The following is a 14,223-nucleotide window of genomic DNA, read 5'->3' as shown; positions in this document are numbered from 1 at the left end:
CTGATACCATATATGAAATATATTTATTGGACAGTTAGAGTGTTTACACACCTTGCAGAGAAGCATACTGCACCTTGATTCTAATCACATTGCCCTTTCAGCTTAAAAAAATGTCAATGTCATGGGCGTTTACTGACAATTGACAACTAAAACAGTGATCATGACATGTTGACCCTTTTTATGAGGTGGAGTGACTCTCACTGTCTTCACATTGTCAGTGTATTCACATTGTCATTGTCTTCACGTTGTTCACATTAGCAAGTAACGTAGCGAGTGTCGTAAGAATTTAGTGTCGTACCGGTGGTCAGATGTGAGTATCCCTGGCCCTGGTAGTTCAGATGACCAGAGCCAGGGCGGCTGCCTCTATGGAGAAGAGATGGTCGTCCTCTACCTCGGGACAGTACAGCCTCATGAACTCAGCCAGGCGGAGGAGGTACTCTATGTTGTGGCCCGTGTTGCCTCTGCAGATGGTAATCTGAGCAGCTATCTCTGTGGAAGTGGCAGGCCCGAGGTATATGGGGTTGTCAGAGGTGGCAATGTAGACCAGGGCGAGCAGGGACCCTTGGTACTTCTCTCTGGGAATGAACTCCACCATCTTGGTGACGTAGCCCCCCAGCACAGCCTCTCTCACATTCAGGTACTGCAGAGACTCCTCCAACTGGGAGTCAGTGACCTCGTAGGCTACCCCCCAAGTGCAAGCCTGCAGCGAGAAGAAGAGGTGGATGTTAGACTGGGACAGGATTTCAAGTTCTGTTTATCAACATGATGGACTATGCCAGTGTCAATATATTTTGCAACATACAGTACAGGACTTATTCGTGGTAGACAGGATCAAATCAAATGTAAGCTGTAGGTGTGTTGTGGGTTGTTTGAAATAAGGCCACTCACATCTTGATCTTCCACCAAAGTTACCACTCTACCTGGCTGTGGACATGAGGATAAATGCAGTCAGCATTTTTAACCATTTCATTTCCAGTTAGACTACACTGACATTTCCATATCCAAAATGTTTGACTTACAAATCAAACTTTTTTATTTGACTTTCATTGGACTTCCCACTTTCTGAAGCACCACAGTTTGATCTGAGATAAGATCATATTTTGTCAATCTACAGCAGCAGCAAATACATTAATTGCATTTCTGAAGGAAAAGGCTTACCACGTCTTTGTCTCCTCGATGGAAATTGTCCCCATGCCAGAAGCGTCGACTATATCCATCAATATAACCGACTTTGCTCCTCTTGTATTTGAAGTCTGGTTTCCAGACTAAGGAGCCATAGCCAAATATCCACAGGTTGGGTTTTTCTGATGTGGTAATAGCCAGAAGCTTCATTATGGTTCGTTAGAATTGAGGTACGATGTAGATGTAAAGTGTTGTCTATATTCTTCTGTCAATAAATAACTGTTCTAAGATGTTACCGATGCAGCTCATAGGTTTTGCAGATGCATTCTGAAGCATGAGACTTTTCAAACCTATTCGCTATAAAAGCCTATCATCGCCTTTGACGTTTCTTCTTAGGAGTCTTGACTAGTCTTGCTGATGCGTAATAAGCCTATTATAGCCTACCCCTAGGTGTCGATAACATGTGAAAAAAGTGATGCATAGGCCTACAATACGTTTTGGTGTGTCGGACAATGTAACGTTAAAGTACTAGCCTACTGCTACATTATCTTGGTTTACTGACACGTGTATTTGTTGTGTCCGGACGTCAGACCAAGACGTTTCTGACCAATGATATCATATAATAGATCGTACTATAAGTACAAGCCGACCAAATCCGAATCCTTTACGGGAGCAAAACATTTATAGGAATCCAACTTTCGAATTAATGTTACAATGTTGCGACATTGTATCTCACGATTGAACAGACTCTGACAACCACAACCACCACTTGAAGTAATATACAATATGAGAGCTCTGTACTGTCTGAACATATGCCAACTTTGATTTTGAGCATCAACTGTTCTAACAAGAAAGGGGATTTATTAAGTGTGTAATTTAGTCTTCACTTGAGGTGCCACTTGAAGTAATGTACAATGTACTGTAAATGCAATCTTGAAGGTATTTGATTTACTGAAAATGGTGTCTAATAATAATGAGTCACATAAAAGAAACAGAAAAATAGATTAGTTAATTCATTCATCCCTTCTTCCATCCATTCATTGTATGTCAGAAGATATTGTATGTACCACATTATCACAAATGACAAGTTATTTTTGCCCCATTCACAGGATTTTGAAACCTTATGTTTGAACATTATGCTCGCTGGTTAGACGTAGATTGACAGTTTCACTGGCTGTCCAATGTCCAAACCTGTGAGTTGAAATAAGTATATCCTTTAAAAATGCTTTGCTTGAGATCTTGCAATTCCTCCATGGACGTTGTTGGTGATAGTAGTAGTGTATGTGAAAAATCAGTGTTTACTCACTTTGAAGTACTGGTGGTATATCCTTTCTTGCCTTGTTGCTCTGCACAGTCAGGAAAGTAAGGAAAGCAGCAATCCTGTCTATTTTTAATCCTGTGTGAAAATTGATCTCCCTTTATTTCAATTAGAGTCATATAGTCTGATATTGCAGCAGCAGCTAACGAAATTGGATATACATAGAAGCATTAGTTTTCAGAATAAGATCCAAGCATTGTATTTTTTTAAATCATATTTTTATTCATTTTTATTCTTACTCCACATACAAATGTATACACATACTAGCAACAATTTACAGACGCACACACAATGACTACCTCTCATCTGCCCAGACCCGCATATGCTCACCCCCCCCCAACCTTAGTGCCTGCATCATTGCTTTCCACTTGGCCTTAAATTGTGTCAATTAGTTTTTCTCAGTCTTTATTTTGTTATGTAACTTTTATTACATTTAATGATTGAACCTTTATTTAACTAGGCCGCCCATTGCTATTTCAATAATAAATCATTTGATTTTTCCATTATGTTTATTGATTTCCACGTTTTTAGTGTACGTTTTCTCAAGATGAGAAGAGAACCGTCCAGCCCATCGGGTATCTCACTACACCACCATATGCCTTGAAATGTGCAGACAGACGGATTAAAGGTACATTTACATTGTTATACTTCTGACAGCCAATTGTATTGCTCCGCCCACAGATGACGGGCTTTATAGTGCCCCCATGTGGACTGTATAGGGTTGCCATAAAGATCCAAGCATCGTAAAGCCCACTAAATGTCTGTTCTCTTCATAGGTGCCTCTCTTGCACCATATACATTTGTATCAAACATGGTCAATGAATGACTCTTAAGCAGGCGATTTACCTTCAGTCTCATTGGCCTCTGGCTAGGACAATTATGTTTTGGTCCTTTGGTCCAATGACAACACAGTCTGATAATGGTATTCAATGTACTATATTTGATATCATCACAAAATATAGAATACTTCCTTCTCATGCTTTGCAGATGCCATTATTATTTGACAAAATTGTTTGTTATGACATTGTGATTCTTAAAGTCTCTAGTTATCAATTGTCATTGTAAGTATTTAAAGACATTTTGGAAGTAACTTTAAATGTTTTGTTAAGTGTGTAAAAATTTAAATTTCAGTCTGTCTCATTTTGAATTTCCTTCCATGTATGCTGTAATGCCCCCAAGTGTTAATTAAGAACATTACAAAGGGAAAGGAAACTGGCATGTATTTTTTTACACAATTCAAGGTATAATTTAGATTTCATTCTCATTGCTTGAGCTTTGTAAAGCAGTCATTCACTATGTTTGTTCTTTATAGACCTTCTAAGATTTTTTTGATGAATAAATACCTTTTACAGTCAAGCATCGGATACTTGTGAAATACATAGCAATTGATCATGTTTGTAACCGTGAAGACTTTTCATAACAGATGCGTGAGACAAGTTTGCCGTTATCCTGTGCATTATAATCCGACGGGAAGCAGGAAATGATGTCACTTGGCCACAAACAGGATGCTTTTATTATAACACAATGAAAATACATGACTATGTGGTAGATGTCTGAAAAGGTTGTAAAATGGGACAGAATATGTGGAAAAGACAAACGTGTGGGTGTTAGTTGTTGTGACAAAATAATGAATCAAACTAATAAATACAATACTAGAAATGGATAATCAGGTGGTTTTCCAGTAGATATGTTATAGTCATTTAATGTGTGTGTGTGTGTGTGTGTGTGTGTGTGTGTGTGTGTGTGTGTGTGTGTGTGTGTGTGTGTGTGTGTGTGTGTGTGTGTGTGTGTGTGTGTGTGTGTATAAAAGCAAGCATGTGATAGCCCACATGTCTTGTTGGGGAGATCAGGACTGGCCAAGGTGTTGTGTTGGCTTTAACACCCCTTCAAGGCTGCTGGTAACTTGCCACTGGACTCTTGGGGCCTTATTTTCTGCATTCATGCTTACAGTAGTTAGAGAGGAGGCATATGATGATTTTCCCAGTGGTGTAGGGTCACACCCTAAAGTATCTGCCTGGTTGGTTAAGTAGCCTCTTTTCTAGATTGTGCCTCCTCCTTGTCTCAGTATTGTAGCTTATGGGGCAGACATCAAAGGAAACAGCTTGAAATGTGAAGTCAGTTGAAAGCGACATGGATGCTTAATGACAAGGGGCATAGTGCGATTGGTGTTCTTTTTGAGGAAAAACTTGCATACAAATACTGACCAATCTGTGTACCGTACTTTAACATGACATGTTTTAATATATAACTTTGTCCATATTTCTCACATTGCTGTCACATACAAAACTGTCCACTGAATGATTGTGAGCACATTGATTTAACATCACATTGACACGTATGCCTCTCACTACTGCGATTGTTATAACTGCTACAAGGTCATACATCATCTAGACAATGAAGCCATTTCCACAACAGGTGGTGGATTTCAACTGAAGGTTCTTGATCATTCCAACATCTAGGCAAATTTATAGCTTTATAGTTGACCAATTATACTCAACATGAAACCAACAAACAACAGTGTACCAGATATTTTTTCATTGTTTTAAAAAACAACAATCACAACAACATTAAAAAATAAATTCTACTTTTTGGGCATCAAATAAAAAAACAGTTGTACAGAGACTTCTACATTTATAAATATACACTATATACAAAATAATCTTATAAAACATAGAAAGACCAGTGCTTCAAAATATTTAAATAACTAGTGAAATACTCATCTTAAAAATAACATTATTGGTTCAGTGAAGTCAATTCTAATTAAAGGCGTCCTTGGTATGATAGTCACTTTTGTTTTTCTTTGTCTTAATTTCTGGGCAATGCTGCATAATAACAAGTAAATATTGCTTCTTCTTGAATACCCCTGGCACTGCATCGTGTATCGCATCAGTTTTTTTCTCGTAAATTTTCCCTTCATTTTTTTGTTGTGCACTGGATCCAAGAAGAAGCTGGGCACCAATTTAGCTCTTTAACCCATACTTACGGCTCTATGATTCGGGATGCATACATTATTTATCAACGTTTTTATTTATTTTTTCAAACAATTCATTTACAAAATTGGCATTGGCCTTGGGTCTCAAATATTCTCATAAAATGAACCGTTTCCAGACGTTTTTATTCTCTCCTTGAAAGTTTATGAAACAAAGTCTGCCTTATTATATAGCACTTCACCAGGGTAGAGAAATGGAAGTAGCTGGCTCCTTCCATAGGCTTGTTGGCAGTAAGTTGATTGGGTGGTTGCTGATTATCACAATAAGTTGGAGTATCTCCAGACAGAGCCCTCTCATCCTGCAGATGGGCATGCTGGTATTAACACAGGCCTGTTTCCCATGGATATAGTGGGACGTTCTGTCAACGGGCTGAATCTGTCAGTACACACTGAGGGTGAAATGTCCAAAAGCCCACATTATTTCTCTATTACAGTGTGTTCAGTCCTTACATTTTATTGCATTCATAGAGCACACAGGATCGGTCCAGTTGTCAAGTTTTCAAGAGCAGCAATTTGCAGTTAAATTAAATCCCATCTATTTCTACACCTGTAAACAGTCCAGAAGATATCCATTCTTCAGAATGTCTGATACCATCCATGTATTATACCTAGGAGAAGAAAAAAAGGAAACCAGTTGAATCATTGAAGCAATGTAATGGAAACCTCAACTTTTGCATTGCTGATTGATGACTGTTAATGACATGGTGTCAAGAGTTGCAGGAACATGTTCAGACGAAATGTGAAAATAAAAGCTTACCTCAGTTGCTATGACGCATTCATTCTTCTCCTCTGCTATCACAAACACAGACTGGTACATTGAATCTCTTGGAGAACATATCGTTGATATCCTACACTCTGGCCTTTCGCTGTAAATGAAAAGTAAAACATGTCAACACTCAAGCACAAATCCAAACCACTGTCATTTATCAAACACTGGAGAATAGGAAGTAGGACCAAATCTATCCAGGTTGTCATCTGCATGCAGCATTTCAACCCACTAGGCACATACTGGTTTGAATCAACGTTGTTTCCATGTCATTTCAGTACAAACTTGGAATAGACGTTGAATTGTCGTCTGTCCCCAATGGGAACTTACCTGTACTTTCTAGTCAATGGCATTTTCTCCTCTATCATCTTTTTACAGTTCTCATCTTTATCCTCTTCTGATGGTTCATCCTTGTACTCCTTGGAGGTTTTGTAGTCCAAGTGGTAGTTGATGTGTTTATGGTTTTGGGACTTCTCCCTGAGACAATCCACCTCCACCTCCAGGTCCACCTTTTTGTTGGTGTTCTTCAGCTGCAGGTCAGATATGAGGTTCTCCTTCTGGACGTCTGATAGGTTGTTCATGGACTCTGAGTCCTTCTTCCTCTTCCTCTGCTGCTGGATGTGGCGCAGGACCATGGCCACCATGCAGATCAGCACCAGGAGCACCACCATGCCCACACCCAGACAGATGGCTGCCCAGTGGAGCCTGTCCAGGGGCTCTCTGACGCGGCTGGGGCTGGGGCTCGGGGGGATGAGTAAAGGCACATCGTAGTACTGGCACTGGGGGCCACTGAAGTGGGCTGGGCAGATGCAGGCAGCAGGCTGGCCTTTGGCCCCGTCGGTACAGGTCCCACTGTTCAGGCAGGGTTTGGGGGCACAGCGGTCAGTGGGCTTGTCACAGTTGCGGCCGGTGTAGCCCAGGGGGCAGATACAGGTGTAGTCGTTGATGCGGTCCATGCAGCTGGCTCCGTTGGCGCAGGGGTTCATGGAACACTCGTTGATGTTGATCTCACAGCGTGGGCCAGTGAAGCCTGAGCGGCAGCTGCACCAGCGGGTGGTGCCGTGGATAACACAACGTCCACCTGAATAGAGCAGACCAGTGTTATCAGCGCACATCACAACCACTTTAAGTTAGCTCTAATGTAGATGTCTCTAGAGAGAACATTCCAAATGGATCTGTTTGAGTAAGTGCTCTTAACTGACAGTGTACAAAATAAATCAAAGACAGTTCTTGTTATTGAGATACAGAGAGTGGAAACTATCACATACCATTTGTACAGGGCAGGGAGGTGCATTTGTCCACTTTCTTCTCACAATTGAGTCCAGTGAAGCCCCCTGGGCACTCGCACATGTAGCTCCGCCCGTTGTCCCTTTCTCTGCAATTCCCATGGAAGCAGGGTGAATCGGCACAAGTTAGCATTCTGTGCTCGCAGTGCGTCCCCTCGTACCCCTGCGTGCATGCACACCTATAGCCGTTCTCAAGGTCCTGTGGGCCACAGAGAGTCAGAGGTTATCACAGCCCACTGTCATAGGAAACAATTCCAGCAAAGATCACTGTACTGTAGGTTTGTTGCTGTGCTTCTCATTTCGATGCCTTTGCGACTCCACGTTATTATCTCATCATGCCACCTTTGCCCCAGTTTGAATGACATTCATTAACAGAAGAGAGAGTATGAACTGGGTCAACGATCTGGCTATTGCTCTGTCTGTTGCATTTTTCTATACTGGCCCAGAGACATGGATAGAGGAAAAACAAAAACAGGAAAGCCTGTGTGTGCTGTATGTTGTGGGAAACGGATAGGCTTTCCGGGCTTACCAAGCACAGGCCTCCATTCCGACAAGGCTGGCTGTCGCACTCCCTGACCTCCCTGTCACACGTGTCCCCTGTGAAGCCCGGCTGGCAGGTACAGGTGTAGCTCCCCTGGCCCGTGTTCATACAGGTGGCCCCGTTACGACACGGCTTGTGATGGGTACAATAGTTCAGATCTGTGGACAAATGCAGTGATGGAAAAAGGACCCAATTGTCATACTTGAGTAAAAGTAAAGATACCTTAATAAAAAATTACTGAAGTAAAAGTGAGTCACCCAGCAAAATACTACTTGGTTTTAAATATACTTAAGTATCACAAGTAAATGGAATTGCTAAAATGTGCTTATGTATCAAAAGTAAACATAAAAGTATAAACCATTTCAAATTCCTTATATTAAGCAAGCCAGACAGCACATTTAAAAAAAATGTATTGGCGGATAGCCAGGGGTACACTCCAACACTCAGACATAATTTACAAATGACGCATTTGTGTTTAGTGAGTCCGCCAGATCAGGGGCAGTAGGGATGACCAGGGATGTTCTCTTGATAAGTGTATGAAATTGACAATTTTCCTGTCAAAATGTAACAAGTACTTTTGGGTGTCAGGAAAAATGTATGGAGTAAAAAGTACATTCTTTTCTTTAGGAATGTTGTGAAGTAAAAGTAAAAGTTGTAAAAATATAAATAGTAAAGTAAAGTACAGATACCCCAAAGAAGTACTTAAATAGTACTTCAAAGTATTTTTACTTAAGTACTTTACACCACTGGACAAATGTTTATATGAAAAACAGTTACTCCCCGCCACTCTTCTCCATTCATAATCAGAATGCCTGATGACTCTTGTTCTTGCAATATCATAGGAACATGTCATATTTCTACCGTCATAAAGGATGTCCTGTGTTTTCTGCTGTACTTCTGTATTGTTTCACGGCAGAACCCAGAGGAGCCTGAGACACTGACCTTGGTCACAGAGGAGGCCCCCCCAGCCCTCTTTGCAGGTGCACTGCCAGGGCTGCTGACAGGTGCCGTGTTTACAGGACGGATGTCTCTTACACTCATCGCAGAAGGTTCCCTGCCAGCCCTCTCTGCATCTGTCACAGAAAAAACACAATACTTTCAGCACTGTGTGCATACACACATGCAGGCATATACACATGCAGGCAAGCATGCATGTAAACACACACACACACACACACACACACACACACACACACACACACACACACACACACACACACACACACACACACACACACACACACACACACACACACACACACACACACACACACACACACACACACTAAAATGACTATTGTATACTTACACACAGTCTCCTGGCCTTGAGCAATTTCCATTGTTTTTGCTGCACCCTTTGAGGCAAATTGCTGCATATAAAATTGAGACAAAACATGAACTTCATTTTTTTGTCAACTCATTCAACAATACATCAAAAACTTCTGGTTTGGATTAGGAATTACATGTCCACTGTTGTAGCATCAAACCTGTTACCTGTCTATTTATAAAGAAACCTTAATTTGCTACTTCTGTGTTGTGTTGTATGTGACATTGATTTTGCATGGTTACAAGACTAGTGTTTAATGGCTGGTTAAGCCTGAGCAGATGCTTGCTCTCAAAAGAGGACAGCTGCCCCATTGTTGTCCGTAGGCTGTTAGAACCCTGTTTGCAGCTGCTGCCCTCCCGCTCAACAAAATAGACCTCAATTTAGTGGCGCGTGGCAGATAATAATGCTGCGATTAACTCGGCGCGTGCTGCTCTTCCAGAACGCTACCCAGGATTATTCTACCCACGTGGCCAAAATGGTAAGATATCTAGGGATGAAGGGGTTGGGTTGGGAGGGAGCTAGTTTTTATTCGCTCATCCTTGCCACTCCAAAATACAAATATGATCCAAGCCTTTCTACAGCAGCAGCATCTTGACACGATAGAACCCATTTTGCAAATAGGTCTAATTTGAGAAATATAATTTTACTACATAATGTGAAAACTCTTCAGAAACCCAGAACATTTCACTCTTGATTGCTTACGTTCTTCGCAGTATTCTCCCTTCCAGCCCGGTAGACATGATATTTGCCCTTCAGGGTTGCAGGTGTAGTGTCCAAAGCGGTCATCTCTTGGAGCACATATTTTGGAACAACTGTCCCCGTAGTAATTTTCAATGCAGATGAACCGGTATGAGTACCTTAACTCCGTCTGACCCCCACTCTGCACATCCTGGGACCACTCATTCCCTACTTCCAACTTTCTTTGGATGGAAAAATAACTAATCAATAAGGCAGGGTTGTTTGTATCTGCGGGATAGAGAACAAAACAAATCCGTCAAGATAGTGTGGCCTAACGTTCTTTTTTCATTGCCTTATCAAATAGGTATCATTGCATGCATACAGTCTATGCTTGTTAAAAAGGTCTAAACTAACAATGCACATTGTTGTCTTGAATTATTTATCTCTATAAGATATACAGAAAGTAAATTTAATGCAAGTTTTCAGTTTATGATATACACTACATGACCAAAAGTATGTGGACACCTGTTCCTCAAACATCGCATTACAAAATCATGGGCCTTGATATGGAGTTGGTCCCCTCTTTGCTGCTATAACAACCTCCACTCTTCTGGGAAGGACTTCCACTAGATGTTGGAACATTGCTGTGTGGACTTACTTCCATTAAGCCACGAGATTTACTGAGGTCGAGCACTGATGTTGGGCGATTAGGCCTGGCTCGCAGTCAGCGTTCCAATTCATCCCAAAGGTGCTAGATGGGGTTGAGGTCAGGGCTCTGGGCAGGCCAGTCAAGTTCTTCCACACCGATCTCAACAAACCATTTCTGTATGGACCTCGCTTTGTGCACGGGGGCATTGTCATGCTGGAACAGGAAAGGGCCTTCCCCAAGCTGTACCACAGAGCTGGAAGCACAGCATCGTCTAGAATGTCATTGTATGCTGTAGCGTTAAGATTTCCCTTCACTGGAACTAAGGGGCCTAGACAAAACCATGAAAAACAGCCCCCGACCATTATTCCTCCTCCATCACTTTACAGTTGGCATTATGCATTGGTGCAGGTAGCGTTCTAATGGCATGCACCAAACCCAGATTCATCCGTCGGACTGCCAGGTCCAGAGAACAGGTTTCCACTGCTCCAGAGTCCAATGGCGGCGAACATTACACCACTACAGCCGATGCTTGGCATTGCGCATGGTGATCTCAGGCTTGTGTTCGGCTGCTCAGCCATGGAAACCCATTCCATGAAGCTCCTGACGAACAGTTCTTGTGCTGACATTGCTTCCAGAGGCAGTTTGGGACTCAGTAGTGAGTGTTGCAACCGAGGACAAGTGGTCCCGTTCTGTGAGCTTGTGTGACCTACCATTTCGCAGCTGAGCCATTGTTGCTTCTCAATGATTCCACTTCACAATAACAGCACTTGCAGTTGACCGGGGTAACTCTAGCAGGGCAGAAATTTGACGAACTGACTTGTTGGAAAGGTGGCATCCCATGACGATGCCATGTTGAAAGTCACTGAGCTCTTCAGTAAGGCCATTCTTCTGTCAATGTTTGTCTATGGAGACTGCATGGCTGTGTGCTTGATTGTATACAACTGTCAGCAACGGGTGTGGCTGAAATAGCCGAATCCACTAATTTGAAGGTGTGTCCACATACTTTGTATATATGGTTCATCAAGGCCTGTGCGCTATTCTTCCAAATGGTTTAAGTGTACTGTGATTGAAATGTCCTATTCCTTTTTGTCAGCAAAACATTTTCAACCCATTATTCCCCTTCCAAAGGGAGCAAAAAGGTGTAAAATACAGGAAAGGCCGTCAGAGGCTTTTGGCAAGGTTTAGATATCCTCACTTAAGACTTGCACACTTTCCCACGCTTAAAATAAACCAAAGGAAGTGCGATTGTGTTGAAGACAGAGCATAAAAGAAGTGCTCTGTTGCACGTAACTCATCCTGACACATGGACATCAACACGTTCACATTTCCAAGTTTTATGTAACTGCAAAATGTCTGTATAAATTGCATGTATTTATACTACTTAATTATATAATTCTAGTGCGTAGGGCAGGGGTAGGCAACTAGATCCAGCCGTGGGGCGATTTTTGTCGGTCTCAGCCCAAAAAGAGATTGTATTTAAAAATAACAATCATTTTATACCTTGATTACATTGAGACACTTTCACATATGTCTCTTTTTTTATTTGTAGGAACACTTGGGAACATATTTCCTAAATTAAACTAATTCTAGCTGAATTCCTGGTGATTTTACAGTATTTGTTTTACCAAAAACTAAAATAATAGTCCTATTTTAATTTTTTTTTTTTACAAAGAACTTTGGGGAGCAAAACAAATTGATTAGCGGGCTGGTTTTGGCACGAAGGTCGCCTGTTGTCGACCCATGGCATAAAGAGCATTTTTCAAACATCTGTAACAGTGCTTCCTAGCGGTGGTCATGTATGGCGCGCACTACTCACCTTCAGGTAGATCCGCTGAAGGAGAATACCATGCTTCAATGATTAGAGAAAACGAACCCTAGAAGGACATGTGGAAAAAAATAAGGGTCTACCTTTTAAACTATTTAATGTGTACAGATGCACATCTTTTTGTTACTTAAAAAATATATCAATTGAACGATATGTGTAGACTAGGCTAATAACATGTTATGAAATCTAATATACTCTTGTTTCATATTATACACATCCATATCGGATAGTGCAGTCCTTGGATTTATGCTTATGGACGCTCTTCACCACCTATCTCATTGCAAACACCGTTGTTCCATGCATCAATAGGCAGATACTGTATATTCTCAACCACTTCAATTATAGGCAGTGCATAACGTCTTACCGGCCATGCAAAGTGGGTGAGTGGCAGGCGAATAGGTTTAGTGAACGTGCCGTCCTCCATGACGCTGAACGAGTTGTTGCCTAGTACAGGTGTAACGACACTGCCGAAGTAGCAGTCACCTGGTGACACTACGGTCTGGTAGTTCTTCAAGCAAACTCGGAAAAAAGTTCTACAGGCTGGACTGCAAGCTACGCCGTTTGCCAGCAAACTTCTATTATTCTGAAACTGATGAAGATCAAGCTCGAATACACCAGATCCCAGAACCTAAAGGAGGATAATCAATTAATGCATATAAAACAATATTACTTTGCAAACATTTAAATTATTAATTATTCTAGGCGTATTATATGATATTGTATTGTGCATTTACAACCCTATTGCTGTGTCAACATTCAGGCATGAACGATTCCAAAAATAGTTTAACTGTAAAATTACCTGCGTAAAAATCGTTATAACAATTGCGATGATAAAGGTAAACCAAGTTGCCATTCTTTTCCACAGATCGGTTCGTATCCTTTGAAAAATAACCTGTTCTCATCAGAGAGCTGCTATTCCAAGCAGTGATGGGATGATGAGGAAATATTAAATTAGGAAAAGGGAAATAAATCCTTCTTCAAAACCCTTTTGGACTAAACCCAGCTCCGCAATCCAATACGCGCAGAAGTTGAGAAACCTTTTCATCCAGACAGTGAGATGCAGGTTAAACGCATAACAGTAACGTCAATATCCACAGTTTAGTCATCCTTCTGTCTTTACCATGACCTTCCATCATGATCCTGCTGAAAAAGTGCTTTCTCTTGGCGTGTTGATGCAACTCTTGCGCTTTGCTTATACAGAAACACGCTTCTGGTGGCGCCAATATTGTTGTGAAAATGTGGCAGTACATCAGTCACAAAGCAGACTGTTTCTTAATGAAGGGTGTTTGATGTCTCGCTTACATTATATACTTGTGTACTTATTATGAATACTGTTAATCAATAAACGCCGCCCCTTTCCTTCCGAGCCTATTGCAAACCAACCCTCATGTCACATTTTGCAACATCATATCATAGGAAAACGTCATCATGACACGTTTTTCCAAAATATATTTCAATTGGTCATGCTCCCAGCAGGCTTTGTGGTGCCAATGGGAAGAGATGAGCATCTACCAATTGATACTTATTTCAATACATGGAATTCAATGGGAAAAGCTGTGTCACATGGTTGATGCTTTTGTCAATACATTACGTTCAATGGGAAAAGATGAGTGTCACACAGTTGACTTGTCAATGGTAAAATATGAGTGTCAACCAATGAACGCTTATGTCAATACATTTCAAGTCAATTGGAAAAGATGAGCATTAACAAATTGATGCTTA

General features: G+C 41.3%; 2 protein-coding genes across 2 annotated transcripts; both read right to left on the bottom strand.

Annotated features, from left to right (window-relative positions):
* Positions 1–328: 328 nt before the first annotated feature.
* On the bottom strand, positions 329–1,512 carry LOC135526967 (glutathione-specific gamma-glutamylcyclotransferase 1-like). Its single transcript, XM_064955639.1, has 3 exons — positions 1,159–1,512; positions 889–924; positions 329–700 (listed from the first exon to the last, which is right to left on the bottom strand). Exons 1-3 carry the CDS (start codon positions 1,330–1,332, stop codon positions 335–337), a joined length of 576 nt encoding a protein of 191 aa, XP_064811711.1. The 5' UTR covers positions 1,333–1,512; the 3' UTR covers positions 329–334.
* A 3,100-nt stretch (positions 1,513–4,612) lies between these two features.
* LOC135525890 (delta-like protein 4) lies at positions 4,613–13,778 on the bottom strand. Its single transcript, XM_064953849.1, has 11 exons — positions 13,301–13,778; positions 12,866–13,129; positions 12,493–12,550; positions 10,052–10,315; positions 9,332–9,392; positions 8,965–9,095; positions 8,011–8,180; positions 7,464–7,680; positions 6,526–7,276; positions 6,187–6,295; positions 4,613–6,037 (listed from the first exon to the last, which is right to left on the bottom strand). The coding sequence occupies exons 1-11, from the start codon at positions 13,352–13,354 to the stop codon at positions 6,032–6,034; spliced, it is 2,085 nt and encodes a 694-aa protein (XP_064809921.1). The 5' UTR covers positions 13,355–13,778; the 3' UTR covers positions 4,613–6,031.
* Between the last annotated feature and the right edge of the window lie 445 nt (positions 13,779–14,223).

Source organism: Oncorhynchus masou, chromosome 32 (genome assembly GCF_036934945.1).
Source record: "Oncorhynchus masou masou isolate Uvic2021 chromosome 32, UVic_Omas_1.1, whole genome shotgun sequence".
Taxonomy (NCBI): Eukaryota; Metazoa; Chordata; class Actinopteri; order Salmoniformes; family Salmonidae; genus Oncorhynchus; species Oncorhynchus masou.
The sequence above is the reverse complement of the archived record's forward strand: the minus strand, read 5'-3'. Positions and strand labels throughout refer to the sequence as shown.